At 37.7% G+C, this 18,358-nt stretch overlaps 1 protein-coding gene across 6 annotated transcripts in view; it reads right to left on the reverse strand.

The window, feature by feature from the left end:
• Positions 1–7,662: 7,662 nt before the first annotated feature.
• Positions 7,663–18,358, reverse strand: part of PMS1 (PMS1 homolog 1, mismatch repair system component) — a 45,424-nt gene continuing 34,728 nt past the window's right edge. For 5 of the 6 annotated variants that reach the window (XM_061457567.1, XM_061457576.1, XM_061457558.1 and 2 more), the window contains 2 exons: positions 10,162–10,322; positions 7,663–8,041 (listed from right to left, as the gene is read on the reverse strand). In XM_061457567.1, the coding sequence (XP_061313551.1) occupies positions 7,853–8,041; positions 10,162–10,322 (350 nt within the window). In that variant the 3' untranslated portion in view covers positions 7,663–7,852. Of the gene's footprint in view, positions 8,042–10,161; positions 10,323–13,410; positions 13,499–18,358 lie in introns of those variants that run through there. The other variant, XR_009744166.1, reaches the window with a different exon arrangement.

The raw sequence follows: 18,358 nt of genomic DNA on the forward strand, positions 1-18,358 counted from the left end.
AAAGATTTGTAAATAAAATAAGAAATGTAATTAGCAATTTTGTAGGTATTTGTGAATATGCCTAGGTCTCTTGAAAGAAAATTGGTTGTGAAGATTTGAACTTGCATATTCCCATCTGTATATTGAGCTTTTCAAAGATTATTTTATTCAGCTTGTAACTACCAGCACAAATGCTGATTCTAAATATATCTGCTGAACTCTAAATGACTTCTGTTTATAGAAATAGGACATAACAAGCTATTAAATCTTCCTTACAACAAACTGTGCTATGCCAGAATACTTGCTCCAGATTTTTGAGCTACAGTTAAGACTTAGACTGACAACCAGATGAAAACTGGCAAGACAGTCATTACGGCAATGTATTCTATCACTTAAACCTTTCCTTAGATTGACTTGATTTTAGTCTTAGTAAGTATGCATCCACACAGGGTTTAAAGAAAAAAAAATTGTAGTGGTGCTTGAAACCCTCATTATTTCACATGATTAGAGAATTCAGCACAACACTGTTGCTATATAGCATCCAAATAATTCAGAAGAATCACAGTGCAGTAATGAAAAAAATGCGTAACTTCTGATGACTCGTAGTAGTAAAGAATCAGGAATTACACAGCCCTGAGGACTCCACAAGTCCTCAAGACTAAACTGCACCTACCCAGTAACCATTAGGGTCATGCTCATCATAGTAAAATGCAACAGTGCAAGCTGAATTACAGAGTTTGGGGTCCCCCCCGCCAAGACTGATGTAGCTGTTTCTTCAGCTTCCATAATCTACAAGTGGTTGGTGCACTATGAAGTGCTTTCAGCTTCTACAGTGAAGGTCACTAATAGTGTAACTACTCTAAAAGGCCAGTATCTATTTTATTGCTGTTACAGTTGACACATAATCACATTTACTTATTTGCAGACATAGACCAAAACTGAATTTCAGATCCACAGTTCTTAAAGGAGTTGGCAGCATTTTCAGTTGCTCAAAGGTAACTGGAAATAAAGCATAGAAGGTATGGCTCTTCTAAATGGCAATGGGATCTTGGGCAAGCAGTTTTGAAAAAGGGGGTTTTGAAGCTGAATGTGAAACTGTAAGTGCAGCAATTAAGGAAATATTCTGTAATAGAGGCTAACTTTTGGGAGAAGCAACTGTATGAATTCCTCTGATGAGGGAACATTTCTCTAGAACTACACATACACAGTTTCACATGTTAGTAACTATTAACAGGATCTTGTTCTTAACTGTACGTACCTAAGCTGTCAGAGAACGTCAAGAATGAATGAATGTTGAATAGTCAAACTCTGGCTACTTAGATGAAGAACAGAAATTCATTCAAAGCGAAATGATGTTGGATCTATTTACTATTAGTCAGTATTGGCCAAGTCTGACATGAATAACACCTAGATTTGCTCCTCAGAGCATTTGCCTATCAATAACTATTTATATGAAATAAACTCAAATTATTCCAAATTACCATTCTCTCCAAGTGAGATGACAGGACTATTTAAAAGCTACTTAAAGAACACTACAAGGTTTCTCCCCCCCTCCCACTTCATCTTTTTAACTGAGCAAATAAATACTTCTACCTTTCATCAGGAACACTCTCTAATTTATATAGCATAAATAGTACCAGGCTAACAAGCACAGGGAAGAGTTTATTTTATATCCACTTAGATAATTTTACCTAAGCATCTTTAAAATCCTCCAAAAATAGGCTGTTCTGATATTAGAAATAAGGCAGAACCTTAGTTCTACCAACACAACCTTATTACTGCACTGACCTGACAAGCAAACACTCACATACAAATGCTCTATACAGCACTCCCTCTGTCAGAACGCTTCCTCCTTGTGAATATTGTAATTTAAACAGGCATTTCAAGTGCTGAAGCAAAAAATATCGGTGATCTAAAACATCTAAAAAATGTAATGATGCAATTAACGCTGAGTTACTCCATGCATGAATGAACAATTTGACCTGGGCTTGAATACAGTATTTTCATAATGCAGCTGCCATATTCATTGGTCTCTACATTTCCTGAAAACTAATCTGCCAAACAAGTTACACAGTATTAATCTTCTGTGCTTCCGTTCTTGGAGTGCTGTGTTAGTAATGCTCCACAATCATACGTTATTTCATTCAAATGCTACATTTTTTGGAACATTTACAGATACTATAATTCTACAATTAAGACTGATATGTTTTTCAGTTGAAGAACTACTACTGCCACCTTTGAGCATCTGAGTAGCAGGTACTAGGACACTTCAGGTCAGTTTAGGCACTCATTTTTTAATATGTTTAAATGCGTGGGTTTTGTGTTTACATTTTTCTTCGGGTTTTGGTGGTTTTTTTTAGGTACATATGGTATTTCATCTGCAGCTTTGAGGTATTTTTTTCCAACAGGCTTTCAGAACCATAGCCATTCTTCATTTCAAAACATCAGTAGCACAATACATTTGTTATAAGACATACATAAAATTAATGAACAAGGATTAAAATTTTTTTCAGAGACAACAAGGAATTCCATGCTCTAAACAAGACTCTCCCTGTACCACTTGATCAGTACTATCCCAATATACAGTGCTGGACTTCACTGAGCATCCTCTGGCAAAACATTACCTATAATACCAACCAACTCCATATGGAGTTCATACAAAATGGGTTAGCTTAGGCCCTCAAGCAGTTTTTTCTCACGTTATAAATATAGCTCGTTTCATTTCAGGGTGAAATCACAAATACAGAAAATACCCTTGAACACAATCAAAATGAGGGTTGCTTTGGCTAAGTAATTCAGCCCAATTAAATCACTGTTTTATTAAATTACTTATGTGCCAAAAGTCTTAAGATGGGTTGATAGAAGACTGCAGTAACTTTGGATAAACATTTAGAACTTCAGATATAAAAGTGATTAACAAAATAAGGAAGAATTCTATAACTGCACATGATAGCAGCATTACAGTCAATATTTTACCATGATATTGTGAGAATGCTCAGTAGTGGAAGACAGGATTAACATATTGCTTTAAAACATTCCATTACTTTCTGCATCTGTTTACTGATAATAAAAGAAACAGCTGTTCTAAATGTAACATTAACAGGTGTAAACCATTCATTTGAGATTTTAAAACAATAATTCCCCTCCATTTCCTCCTTAGCTATTTTGAAATGACATTACAAACACCCCTCCTATTAGCTTACACAATTAACTCCTAATTGTTTAACCTCTCCGCATGTCCGCAAAATGTATACATGTGGAGTTAGCTTCCTTCTCATTTTATGCAAAAGGCTCTGTTCTTCTGCAGTGCACATCCTGAACTAATGCACCAGATGTGTCCCATAAAATGGTTGGTCACACTATTCAGCAGCTTTCCTTTAGCAAATGTTCTATATCAAATTTACTGTAAAAAAGCATCGTAATTATGAAGTAACACTGTATCAAATACACAGACCTAATATCTCACTATGTTCAGCTAAACTATGAATGATAATTGAGCTTGAAATTGTATATTTACTTTAAATAAGTCCTCCAAATCATCTGCAACAATGTGTGCTTAATTCGAAGCCATTAACAAAACATTTAATATTTCCATATGTATACTCTCCATAATTTCAAATATGATACTCCATACTTTGAGAGAGTGAGGGGAAAAAATAAAAGCTATTTCTGGTAGCCTTCCATTTGCAAAATTAAATGGATGTACCATAAGTTTTTTGCTACTGCTAACCCTGACTGTTAAAAGTACAAAAGAACCAAAACATTCAAGAATAATATTGCTACTGCAGCCAACAAAATTAATTCAGAATCATAAGATCATTTTGCAAAACAATACCCAACCAAACACCCTATCAAACCAAAATTAGACCTGCTTTACAGAAGGTAAGCTCTGAAGACCGGAAAGTTGCTCTCTGATTATTAGTTTCATGAAGGTAATACCAATATGTATGTAGGGGAGAGGAAGGGAAAAATAAACCCCAAACCTCCAACCATCTTGCATAAATAGAGACCAAGGAATAGATGCTTGTTCAACTAAATAGAGTGTTCCTTATGAGTATTGATTCTATTGCTGGATATTTTAAACACTCCATATTAGAACATGGGAAATACAGAAAAAGAAGAATCTATTTTAAGAAATCACAAATTACATCATCCAGATTTTACTGTTGTCAGTAACTGCTAATTGCTCCTGAAATAAGTGAAGCACTCCTCTGTTTTGGTATTATTCCCTGAACTTCTACTATTCATACTAAAGGAAGAAAAAATCCCCAGAAATCCTCCAAATCCCTTCACACATACACACACTTCTTAACTGACAAGACACATGAACTTCATTATTAAGATTCCTAAATACATTCAGAAAAGAAACATGTAAAAGGTGCTACCTCCATTTTATGTTTATGTCCACACTTACATGCAGGGAAAAATAATTATTTTTGCAATGAGGTTTTCCTGTACTTGAACATAAAATTGATACTCAATAGTCTTCTATTAAAATAACCCACAAAGTTTCAAAATCTGGGTGAGGTGGGCACCCAAGCCACAGACATATCACCAGAACTGAACTGTCCAAACCAACCCTACAAATGATCCTCCAAAAAATGGAAAGCTATAAACCAAAAGGATTTCTACATTTTATTACGAGATTATGCTTTAACCTCTAAAGCTCCTGATTATCACTTAGAGAACACTGCTATCTGCACTAGGCATACATTGGGAAGGCAAAAATGCACACCATGAGAAGCACCATAAGCAATAACACTTTGACCTGAAGTTAAGGAAGGAACAATACTGGTTCATGGTCAACTCCAAACTGCCTACCCATCCTTTTAAGTGGTCAAAATTGTACAAAAATAAATGCAAGCAGAGGGCACTGCAAACACCAGAAGCCTCCCATGGGTATAAGGTGACAAGGTACAATAATGTGGCAGCCTGTCTGCTCACTGTTGCAACATGCACCCACTGGGTCCTGCCTCCCTGGTTTTGACTCGAGGTCAAGCACAACAACCACCTGATCTACTCATTATTACACATTTCAGGTTGTTTTCTTCTTTTCAAACAGCCCATACAGCTGGGGACTGACTGGCTGACTGCAAGGACAGGCAGACTTTGCATGCACTCCAGGGAGCATCATGGTGTTCATCACTTAATGGAACATCTGAGAAGCACCAGGTGCTAATGCAATGGCAACAAGTTGACATGCCTCCCATTTTGACAGCCATTAAATCAAGCACACCATTTTACTTCTTTCAAACTTGTAAATCTAGAACTGGGGTATTTTTGTTGTTTGAATACGGAACATAAAATGGATGTATCAACAGAGCCATCAGTAAGAGCATGTCTAAAAACTAGAAGTAACACTTCCCTCTGTTCACACTGGATAAAGTAAGGACACCCACCCTGTCTGAAGCCATCTCCCATCAGTGCAGTACCAGATCAACTTGCAAATTCAATCTTCACCCCCAACCATGGGTACACAGTGGGGAGACACCCAGACTTACACCTCTGAATCTGTGCTAAACTGCTTGCCAGTACCCAGCCACTCAACAATCCAACAATATCCCACAGAGACAGAAAACAAGCTGTACATACATGTAACCTAAGGAAGAAATCCAAAGCAGCCCTCTGAGGTAAAGGAAAACCCAACCAGAAAGTAGAGAAGGAACTAGGGAAGGAGGGAAGGCCCAGCTCCAAATTGCCTAACCTGGTACATTCTGCACCCACAGGAACACCTGACACTGATTTGCTTCCATGGCTTCCGTGAATACCAATTTACCTGTCACTTTTCATCCTCAACCTAGGGCCTGAATACCTATTAAGCACTTGATGTTGATTCTGGTCTTATCAAACATATCAATATTTGCTTCAGTATAACTGGGATACAGCTATTTTACCTTTTCAAAAAAAACCTAGCAATTATTAATCTCATTAAACACTACATATTATATTCCCAACTGACTGAAATTGGTGCACGTATTCATTTAAGTTCCAACAAACTTAGTTTGGAGATAGATCTCCATTCTCCAGCTTGCATTTGTTTTTTCTCACTGCAGTGGCTACTCTCGAAACTCTCACAGTTTGTATCCAAACGAGAATAAAAATAAACAAACTATAACCTTCTGCATCCACCACAAGGCTGGGATCCTATTTCCCCCTCAGAGCCAAGAGCCAAGTCTCCTTCCTGTGCCTCCATCCACCTTCTCACTTCCATTCTAAAAATTCACATCTTCTGCACCAAGTGACATTTACAGCCAACAAGTGTCCAGTTTTGCTGTGACATTCTCATCTTGTGCCCTGCTCACTGGTTAAGTTTGGAAAGACATCCTGTTTGTGTCCTCTGATCATCCCTGCTTCTTATGAAAAGGATAAATGTACTTTAACAGCATAAAACCTTTCTGTTTAGAATGTAGATGTTGTCATGTATTGCTGTGATGTGGTTTCTTAACTTAGTTCACCAGCTCAGCATTGATACAGAGCAATAGATCAGTAATTTACATTTTCAGATTGAACATCTGCTTGTCTGGTCAAATACTCCTGTCCATAAACTAGCTTGCATTTTAGGTTTTCCAGCAATCTTCAACCATTTACCTAACAGCTGCAGCAACACTACAAATATAGGTCCTACCACCACATTTTCATAGTGCCAAGATATGCTAGGGATGGACAGGATCTTCCATGTGATCTTTCTTGAAATTTTTAAAACATGTTCTTCCAGAGACGTTACATCTGCTATGCACAAAAGGCACAATTTGGTAGTTTTATGGAAGTAGGTTACTATTTGAGGAATAAACATTCCATTCTGGTAGAAACAGAGTGAATAGGTCTACCAGAGTAAGTTGCTCTCCATATAGCAGATCTTACTCTAGTTATGCCATATTCTCCTTGAGTGAGAGCAGGTTATCTTTTTCACCCCCAGACAGTTTGTGTATAGCAGTGCACCAACACACAGGTATTTGCTTCCAGCGTTGACCTGTGCTCCAGTGGCTCCGATTCTTTCACCTTTCAAGACATTGTCCAGTTTTTGTTGATCTACAATTTTAAGAGGGTACTTTCAAGAACAACACTTTCGTGTGTAGAAAAGGTTTCTAGAGATTGGACACTAGGACTTCAATGCTCATTTACATAAGCTAACAGTTTCCAAATAGAAGTACACTACCACAGAAGCCTTAACTATAATAACTGCATATTGCAATGCTACATTTAAAATCATAGAATCCTAGAATGATTTGTTGGAAGAGACCTCAAAGCTCACCCAGTTCCAACCCCCTTTCACAGGCAGGGACACCTTCCACTAGACCAGGCTGCTCCAAGCCCCGTCCAACCTGGCCTTGAACACTGCCAGTGATGAGGCAGCCACAGCTTCTCTGGGCAACCTGTGCCAGTGCCTCACCACCCGCACAGGGAAGAACAACTCCTCAATATCTGAACTAAATCTACCCTCTCTTTCAGTTTAAAGCCATTCCCCCTTGTCCTGTCACATTACCTACAGCTATCTGGCATTCCTTTGAAAATTAACATCTCATGTCCTCAGTACAATGAACTTTGCCAGGCACTGTCAAAAGCAATTTCTAACCACTTCACATCTAAAAAATTGTGACATACTGGCATTTTCTAAACCTGCAGCAAAAAGATAAGTATCAAACCACTTGAGAACACTTTAATAAATCCTTTTAAAAACAGTGATGAGTTGTTTATCTACAGTATTTATTTCCAGTTTTCAAGGAGCATTTGAATTTAAATAAGTTTCTAGAAGAGGAACATATGATAATGAAAAGTTATTATACAAAAGCCTTGTACAAAACATACTGAAATTACAGAGTAATGATGAAGATTAAGCAAGAGAAATATGATCCCAAACAAAATGTTCCATTTACTAAATAATTTCCGTGGAGCTGTGCTTGTCAACTTCTGGAATATCTGTTAAGTGATGAAAGAAAGGACGACCATGAACACAGCCTTTATTTTCCTTTCCAAGCTGTTGCTTCATCCTGTAAATTGTGTTTTGTACATCTTCTTTTGACAAATGTAAGGGCAGCTGCCGAGCTAAGCGTACTGCTTCTCCCTGTGGAAATGAAAAACAAAAACAAAACCCCAATGGTTTTAAAGTACTACTTTTTAACACATTAACCTGGAGCTACCAGAAAGCAGGAATTAAGCACTCACTGTCACTCTTTTCTGCTGATAAATATTTTGAATCCCAGCAACCCAAATGTAACTCCCAACATATCCTATCGGTCATTTCATGGCAGTTCCACAACGGAGTCACACACAGTCAGTCTCCTGGTCATGCCTGCACTCTTTCTTTTAGGGTCCACTTTAGCAAGATGCTTTGTGTTTCTGAATATCTTACTTCCGGTTGGCACCAGTATCAGCTGAAGTGTTTACCAGTTCACAAGACACATTTTAGAACTAACATGAAGTCAGCCAGCTAAATAAAGTTTTAAAAACGCTATAGTGAAATTGTAGATTAATGTTGTATTAACAGACTACTGCCTATTGTATCCAGCTATCTCTCAATACCAGAAAGCAGAAGTGGCTGCTAAACACAATTAGTGAAGTATCCATCTTCAAAGAATCTAGCAACTTCAAAAAGAAGTTGTCAGGTTTTTTTGTTTCCTTCTCCAAGATAGGCCTTCCTGCTATTGCCTTCTCTTCTGTACTTCAGTAATGTCGCCTAGACAGAAATGGATGTGACATACAATCTCATCTCATGTGGTACAAACCTGAAGCAGTGTTCGTAACATTTTAATCTGAATCTTGTTTGTCTGCGATTTTCCAGGTTTATAACCAAGTTTGTAAGTTGATCACTGAGTTACAAACCATTCCTGTCTCAACACTTATCACTTCCTTAAGCTTCTTTCATGAATGCACAAGAATGGTTCAGTAGTACACAACAGAATCACTTGCTCCAAAGGCAGCCGTAAACTTACTGACCCAAAAAGACAGGGAAAGATTTGTGTAATACATATTTAAAAGATAAAACACATATTTTGTGTAAATGCCTAGTCCCCATTTTGAAGGAAAGCATGTCAGCAAATGTGTAAGAAGATACTTAAGATGTATTTTGGTAACATTTTTGAACTGAGATCTTAAAAACTGGGATTAAAGATAGCATTAGTGAAACACCTAGACAAGAAGCGATAAAAAACTACTACTGTTAGTTACTCCAGTGTTAACCAGTACCACATATATTAGTTTTCTGAAACTTCATGTTCACTATTGTCTCTGGATGGGTGATTTTATCTATTTGCATATCAAATATTAACAAAAGTCATTCCTATTCCAACTGTTGCATAGTAACTTCTGCAAGAAAACAGATTAAAGATTCTTTTACCCAAGCACCATATTTTTGGTAACTAATAATGCTGGCTGCTTGTGCAGAGCAAACACATTGCGTTGTCTCTGCCAGTGCACTGCAGAACTTAGTCACTACTGCATCAAACAGAGCGGACTTAAAAACTGTTGGCTGTCAGCTGGTTGCTTCCTTTAACTGCAGAAGTTACTGGTGTTAACACAAGCATTTGCGGAGGCATATGGGCTTCGTGTTACGTGAGACTTCATTTTTAGTTCAATGTTTTAACACAAGCGATAGCTTGCTTTTCAAGCAAAAAAAAAAAAAAAGTTTCCATTTCCTTGAAGGAATCAGGAATTTTTCTTCTTTAAGTGAAAACTGTGTTCTGTGATTTTCATTATGTGCATCTCATTGAGTTTTACATGAAAATTAAGCTTCAATTTGCACCTACTTTTCAAACTATTACTTTAAATTACCTATAACTTCTTCACAGATTTACTTACAAAGGCATTAAATCTTTATGGCTGTTCTGGATTCAACTACCTTCTAGACTTTGCAAAGCAATTTTTATGGTAGTTCTGTATTCTAACATGAGAAATGTCCTTCTAGTCTGAAAACTGCCTAGGCAGAAACACTTTGTGAACTTGAGCTTTCAGCACCTATTGTATCACACTGGACAACTGCTTCTAGATGCGCCTTATGGAAGTATTCTGGTAAGCAGTGCAGAACCCCTACACCTCAGAGAGGATAGGATATTCTCCTTTTCAGAAGTAACTTTTGTTTAGAACAGAACTACACTAATTAAAACAGAAAGCTGCAGAAAGATTTTCAGGCTGCTTAATGATTTATTATTAGCTGGTCAGTATTTGGAAGCAAACTTTCTGTCTTACCTCCAAGTAATTCATCACTTTGAGGGGTCTACATTCATACACTTCCTTTGCATTTCCATTAACTATTGCATTCAGAATTTCTTTTAAATCAGAAATACCATAATATGGCAGACAATTTGCCATCCCTTCTATTTCCAGGTGACTTTCTATAGCTGAAACACCTGAAAATACAAAACCAAAACAGTAATTTATACGCTGCTTTCATTTCTATTCTGGAGTAATTCAGAGAAAACTAAACGATGTAAGATCACTTAGTAAATTATTCTCACAAATCAAATGCAATTAAGAAACTTATGAAATGGACTTAGAAGCTAGTAATAAAATACAATTTCATTTGAAAGAAAAAATAAAAGTGTTGGCACTATTTCCTATGTAATTGGTTTTAACATCTGTAGAGTTCAAATGTTACAATAACAAATTCAGTTTGCACTGAAACAAAAAGCATTTTTTTCTCCTACCATAGCAAAGGAAGAATACAAGCCATATAACTAGCGGCTCTGTGACAGGGTTCATATTATCACTCATATGATACCTGCTGCAGCAGGTATCACTCTGAATATGAATGATGAATAAAACATTTAAATAACCTTCTCAACAAAGTATCTGTTAAATCTTTGAGGTATAAAAGATTTCAGTTCTTATTCACACTACTTGGAAAGAATTTGAATGTAGTTGCTACTCTACAGTTAGTTTTCCTTCCACTCCCAGTCAGAAGCAATTTCTGTAGGGGTCAGGCTCACATATTCTTGTACAGTCCTTCAGAGCTGCTGCTCTCATTCATGCTGGCTGCACAGAAACCTCAACCCAACCCACACAGGCAACTTCCTTTTTCTTCCACTACAAGTCTAAGAAGTAAAGAGCTTCATAAGGTGAACATGGAAGAATACAATTCATAATGCAAACAAATCTACTCTTGTTTAATGGTTCCAGGTAGGATAAATTACATTCAGTCTGAGTCATGAATAGTTTTGGCATAGTCAAAAGAGATGGAGACAAATAGATGGCTACAAAGTGAATTAAACTAAGAAACTGTGATAAGGGATCATTCAGGTTTCTAATCCAAAAAATGTGACAGATTTCAGAATTGAGAGAAATAACATATGCAATGTAAGTCACCACAATGTACCTTCATTAGCCAGTACAAGGAGGTTGTTATCCATGACCAGGCACTGCTTATTTGACAGTCATTAAATAAACGTTACAAAGATAGTGCAGGTTGCAAATTTTTCTAAATATGGGGGTGTCACCAGGTAAGTAACACTCCTGGGCCTTTTTATGCTTCATGGCAAGAAATACTTTGAGCAGAGTAGGAATTTTATAGAGGGAACACCCCCACCCCCAAATCACATAACCTCCTTCCAGTTATGTATTTAACACTGCTTTAGATTTGAAACTTTATTTCCTTTTCACCCAGCATTGTCTTTGTTCTTTTTTTCAAGCTGTCTTTCCCTAATCGTGGCCAGGAAAGCCAGACAATTTTTATGTACTGCTGTTAGCCTGTGATCAGATTCAGCTTAAAGGGAAATGTTAAACTATGTGAAAGTTCGCCAGTTATTAAAGGTGAGATAAGATGATGAGCAATGCCAGTATTTCCCCATGAGAAAGGCTGCCAGTAAAGAGACAGGAGCAAAAGATAAAGTCTGGTTTTAATCTTATCCCAGTTTTGCTTTAATGAAAGACTAGATTTGCGTAACAATTCCGAGGCAGTTGATTATGCTGCCTTCTCTCTAAAATGAGAACTATTTGACAGACTTTCAATAATTACCTCTCTTTGTGCTAGCAAAGGTGGAAAAGAAAATTTTGTTAAGTTTCAGTACTAAGATTTTCAGTTTAAGAACTTGTATTTCCAGTGCATCCTATGAAAATTTCATGACAGTGAGGTTCTGGATTTGCAAAACTTCCCCCTTCCCCCTCCCCCCCAGTTCAGTAAACCAATCATACCTGGGTAGAGCTTGCTACCAAGATGCTTACTGCTCGATACTCTTCAGTTTTACCAATAGCAATTTTCCTGTCTGCAAATTTTGAGAGCCAGATTTGACTTCGCCATTAATTTGAAAGACAAAGGGAGGTTTAAAGAGTCTAAGCTAAGAACAAATCATAAAAATCCTCGCTAAAAGAAGTTTTGTTCTTCAGTATTTCTGTTTGTGTGTAACTCTCCTTTTCTGCTTAGATTTTCTTCGACCGCAAATTAGCCCACTGCATGCTGATGAACATATATTTATCTCTGCAAGTCTTTGCAGGAATTCTGATATTGGCAACATTTGATGAAGTAAGCAGATGTCCAAGCCTCAGTGTACTTGTAAATTTTTTATAAAGTATACTTTAAGATTTTTGAGTATTGAAACAGCAGTCTTCAAGCAGTTTCCATGGTAGTGTCTGTGAAATGCTTTGCAACTTCCAAGGAAAATATCTCTGTGAACAAATAAACTATCTTTCAATTGACTAAAAATGTGGATTTCTCATTGCTACAAATTTCCCCTTTCCCTTTCCAAACAAAGCATTTGCAATCATCTTTCGATAATTCCTTCTTGATGGCCAGGAAAAACTGTTCTCTTCCAGCTGCCACCTAGATTAGGTGACATTATAAGACTACCTTCCAGTCTACAGTTGAAATCAAACTGAAATTAAGTAGCAGCATGACTTTCCACTGTCGGTTACAAGAGCCAAAGCAGATTACACTACCAAGGAAGATGGGTTATTTATCTATTACAGCTCTTTAAGGCCTAAGCACATTCTTTGACTATACGTATGTTGGATACATGCATTCTATCAGGTAGACAATTCTACCCTAAAAGCCTGCCTTGGAGTATGGCCCAAGGCCCACCATTGTTACAAAACCAGGTAAGATGTGTTCCTTGCTCTCAGTTCTTTTCCAGCCAAGAATTCACATCTCTCTCTAGGACTTTCACAAAGGCAAACAGATGTGCAGTGAAAGTTTATATAACAAACACATCTTAAGAAGAACTGGACAGAAAGTAATCCATTTTACATCTTGAAATGCTCCTTGTACGTAGGGGTCATTGCAAGCTATACCCAGCAAACAAATGCCTGGCAGATTGAAGAACACTGAGTTAAGTAAAAGCAAACAGACTGCTTTCCCAAAGGTAGCATCACTTGAAGCCTTAGTAATGTCAGAACATGAGGGGGTGGGAGGGCAGCAAAGACAGATTGGAGCTCAGCGTCACAGCTTTGCAAACCACAACTGGCATGTTCCACAAAGAAACCATTGATTTTGCCAGACATACTTACAGTAAGAAGCATTTTCTGAGCTGTTTCACAACATGTTTTTCACTGTCAGTTATCCAGAGAAATATCTAGCTGAAAACTCCTTAGACTGCTGAGGAATCAATACAAGGAGAAAAAAGGAGACATTACAGAAGATCATAGTCTACCAAAACAAGAAGATAGGGCACACCCAAGATCCAGGATGAACTGGAACAGCTTTGGCTGCAGTCATACAGAGTCTTTGAACAGTATGGAGCAAAGGTGTAAGACACTCCTGTCTTACAACGAGAGAGCATTCAAAGGATGGACTTATCTTCAAGTGAAACAATAAGATGTAAAAGTAACTATCCAAAGTTATTTGTGAAGAAGGAAAACACTGCCAGAAGTTCAAAGTTTTTCCACTAAATGACAGAACAAGAACAAAACTCCATTTGGAATTGAGTCCCTGTTAGGAAGAAAAGATCTAATTAGACCTTTCAGAAGCGTACTAGGAGTAGTGTATCTGGTGTCGCATAGTACCATGCTGCTCAGAGTGAGGCATGTTTCGTGCTGTGCCTGTGAGAAATGCACCTGATAGGTTATTAGAGTGACTAAAGGTCAGAACCACTCCACTAGCTAAAAGGTCTTTGCCATTAAAGAGTATAGTTGTACTTCTACAAATGCCAAGCACTGTGAGGGAGTATGATTCAATTTCCAAGTATTAACCCCAAGTTGCACCAAATTTTGTGCAAGACTAATTAATTAGTTTTTTTAATCCTATGACAGAAGTTGTCCCTTACAGAAAAGTCATCCAAATAAGGAAAAACAATTTATGTGATGGTTTGTTTTGCTGTTTGTTTTTTTTTTTAATTGAGAACAAATAAGAATCAGGATCCTCTGTGCCATAAGTTGCCAAAAGGTAGGGATTTAACTTAAGAAGAAACATCTTTAACAAAAAGATCAGTTGAGGTGCAAGCCCAATGCAACAAAGGAATTACCAAAGACACCTTCCAAATTAAGGCAGCTGTTCAGATTTTCTTGTTATTAATTAAAGTCAGTTCTGTAAAACATTCCCCAAACCAAGAGGAAGTAAGGAATGAATCTAGAGTCCTATACTCATTAGGTTTATCTAGGAAACAGCCCTAGTGAGGTGCTCAATACCAAAGCAAGAGGTCTTGCATTCCAAGTTAGTATTTGAGACTCAATACATGTTAATGGGCAGCAAAACTCAGGATCCTTCTTTTTGGCAGAATATGTTTTGAGACAAACAAATAACCAAGGCAACCCAGTAGACTGACAGTCCTCTTCAGAGATCACTGTGGGTCAAGGAAAGCCCTTTATTCTGCAGCCAAAGATGCTAAATATCAAACTGGAGCAGCTAAATTTCTTTTGTCCTTGTTTTGGAAGGTATCTTAGAGCCACTAATGTCATAATAGACTTATCCATAGAACCACAGAATCATAGAATAGTTAGGGTTGGAAAGGACCTTAAGATCATATAGTGCCAACCCTCCTACCATGGGCAGGGACACCTCACACTAAACCATATCACCCAAGGCCACATGGATGAATCAACAGCTTTTCAAGAAGAAATTACTAAAATAACACTTTCACATTCAAATTCAAAGCTAAAGAAATGGAACCTTTGCTTGTGACATAAAAGAGAAATGTTCTACTACTACAGAAAGTAGAACTCTTAACCCAGGATGAAAGAGGAAGCCATGCACTAGTGGCTATTAATCAACCAGCAGTCAGAAAGAGACATCTAATATGATCACGTCAAGGCTGAAGTCCCAAAGGAAAGTACAGACCTTTAAATATTCTACAGTGGAACCTAACAGCAAGGAAGAATTGATAGTTCAATTGAGAAACAGCAAATACTAGGACTGATCCAATTCACACCCAAAAATGGGAAGGATTACTTATAAAGGTACATGCACAGAGAATAGAGTTCAGGTATGCTCCTATGGATGCTGCCAAGGTGAAACTCTCCAGCTACCGTGGGTTAAGTGCATGTCTGTATTCTTGAAACCTCCCGGCAGCAAGCCATGCAAAGTGGCAACCACCATCCCCAAAAGTTAACAATATTCCTGAAGAAACAAAACTTTTCTGAGGCAACCTCTAGTTCAACATTGGAATGCCTCCCTTTTTGGCTTTGCCTGAGTTTCAAGTAAGCCACAAAAATAGACACTGAATTCAGACAGCAAACAACAACAAAATGTTTCTATAAGGATAGTGAAAAATGTTTTATGAGACAAACCTGTTCTCTCAAAGTTGAGTAATCCTATTGAATACTTCGGTCTAAGTGGGACAAATCACTCCTGGCCACTTTACATAGATATTATATAACAAGAATCTACAAAGTACTTGACTGCACAGTAAAATTCCCAGAGAAGAATACATAACAAGTGTTTGTAATTAATACCTGTGCTTCTAAAACTCAGTTTTAATAAGTATTTGTGGCACACAGTAGGATATCTGTAGAAGATAGTATATTTCAGGGATGAGTTTAAGGGAGAAAAAAAAAAGAAAGAGGGACTGATGAAGTATTGAGTAAAAATCCTTGGGTCAGCTGGAAAAAAGGCTGTGAGAAATTCCATTTGTTTGCTGGTATTTCTAGCTTCATCTGTGATGGTATGCTCTCTTAATAAGAGAGGCTGTAACTCCTCTAATGTCATCAGCAGAAGCTTATAAACATGACTGACAAGCCTCAGATGTTATTAACATTTCATTCAAGTAGGTAAAATATGAGACTAGGACAAAGAACTGAATTAGATTCCCATTCTTCATCTGGGTTATTTGTATGGATCAAGTCCACGATCATGGTTTGTTGACCTGTATAGTGCATATAAAGCACTTTAATTTCCACTAATTGTAAACCAGATGAGAACACTTTCCTCATAAGATTTCATTTCCCTAACTTTATGTACTTAGGAACACAGGTTTGGAAGATGATTATAATTCCCAGCTATTTATTGAGTCTCTTGCTGTTACATTGTATAATTCAGCTATTGAACTAATCAAGCTGTCTTAAAACTCATTTCCCCATCTTGTGCTGGTTTTGGCTGAAATAATTTTCTTTGTAGTAGCTAGAATGGGGTTGTGTTTTGGGTTTGTGTTGGAAACAGTGATGATAACACAGAGATGTTTTAGTTATTGTTGAGCAGAGCTTGCACAGAGTCAAGGCATTTTCTGCTCCTCGCCCCACCCCAGCAGCAAGCAGGGATGTGGGGCACAAGGTGCTGGGAGGGGACACAGGCAGCACACCTGACCCCAACTGACCAAAGGGATGTTCCAGAGCATATGAGGTCATGCTCAGCCTATAGGGCTGTGGGAAGAAGGAAGGGGGTGATGTTCAGACTGATGGCATTTGCCTTCCGAAGTAACCATTACGCATGATGGAGCTCCGTTTGCCTGGGGATGGCTGAACACCTTCCTGACCATGGGAAGTGGGGAATGAATTCCTTGTTCTGCTTTGCTTGTGAGCATGGCTCTTGTTTTACATATTAAACTGTCTTTATCTCAACCCATGAGTTTTCTCACTTTTCATATCCTCTGCTCCATCCCACCCAAAGGGAAAAGAGTGAGCTGCTGTGTGGAACCTAGTTGCTGGCTGGGGTTAAACCACAACACATCTCCAGTACCACAAGATCAATCAACAAGTCTCCTCCATTGTTGCCTAGAAACTCTCTTCAAATTTTCACATTCAATTTATTCACATCCAGTTTACACTAATTAGATTTTGAGCAAACTTACAACATCAGGAGGTGGGGAAAACCCAGTATGTGAGCAAAAAGGCTAAGCCACAATTCCTTTCTCCCATGTTTGTCTTAGAGATGTACCACAGACCTCCTCAGCTTTTGATTTGCTAAGCTGAATATAACTCTCAAGAGCTGCCTCTTATAATACATGTTTTATTCCCCTAATCATTCCATCCAAGCTTACCATGAACACCTCTCCTACAAGTCTGTTATTTATGTAGGGATTTAGCCAGTCAGAAAAAAGTTGTCTTTTTTTTTGCTGTGCATGATTAGCAAAGAAAACAGCTTAGGCTGTTCTTCCCAAGAGCCGCCACCAAGTGAAGAAGTTGCTCTACATCCCATTTTTGTACCTACCCTTAAAAGATCCCATATGTTACAGTACATCTGTCATCACTGTACATATGTGGGGATCTGTAACACATGAAGCTATAGCATTTCTAACAGCTCTTATAGTGAATCTTTCCTCTGAGCTGTCAGCTAGGTACTACCCCCAAAGACTTTTGCTCTTCTTGAAATTCTGCTAGAGAAATCCTTATCTACAGAACTGACACTGGGTAGGTTGCCCCTGGGTTTCCAAAAGCATCCCCATGAACCATTCTTCAGGAAAATGTATACACATTTGCTGTCTCTTGCTAGAGGTAAATGAAATATTTATTTTGTGATGAACGTAGAGGCACTGAGAAAAAGGCTGTCTCAAAATAAAGTTCAAGTTGAACCCTAACAAAAGGTGTGATGATCTTGTCTTTACCAGCTCTTTTGGGCTCTGGATTTCATGTCTGATATGAAAGTAAGTCAATAAGCAGATCCAGCTCCTTACCAGACCTTCTCAACTGCTCAAAGCAGAGTAGTTGTCACATAAAGCACATACTTGCAGAAGCTTCTGTGAGTATCACCTGGGAAGCAGCTGCCAAGACTAAAGAATTCTCATCAGTTTAATCTAAATTCTGTGAGACGGCAATTAAGGATATCAGCACCCAGCATTTTGAGAAAAGAAGAAAACACAAAAGTCAAGAAAACATGTATTTCTTTAAAATACATGGAGCATTCTTTGAAATACTATTGAAAGTTTTTGTTCAGTTACCAGTTTCCATTGCTCGATGTTCTATGAAGAAGATTACATTCTTTGGCAAGTAATAAAATCTCAATGGTAATAAAAGCAGGATGTTAGTGCTTCAAATGATAAGGTGATGTAGAATAACATGATATACATTTAACAATCATTTGAATCCTTAA

This window comes from Pezoporus flaviventris, unplaced genomic scaffold (genome assembly GCF_033815535.1).
Source record: "Pezoporus flaviventris isolate CSIRO_AGI_PZ_B2104156 unplaced genomic scaffold, CSIRO_AGI_Pfla_v1 ptg000001l, whole genome shotgun sequence".
NCBI classification, from domain to species: Eukaryota; Metazoa; Chordata; class Aves; order Psittaciformes; family Psittacidae; genus Pezoporus; species Pezoporus flaviventris.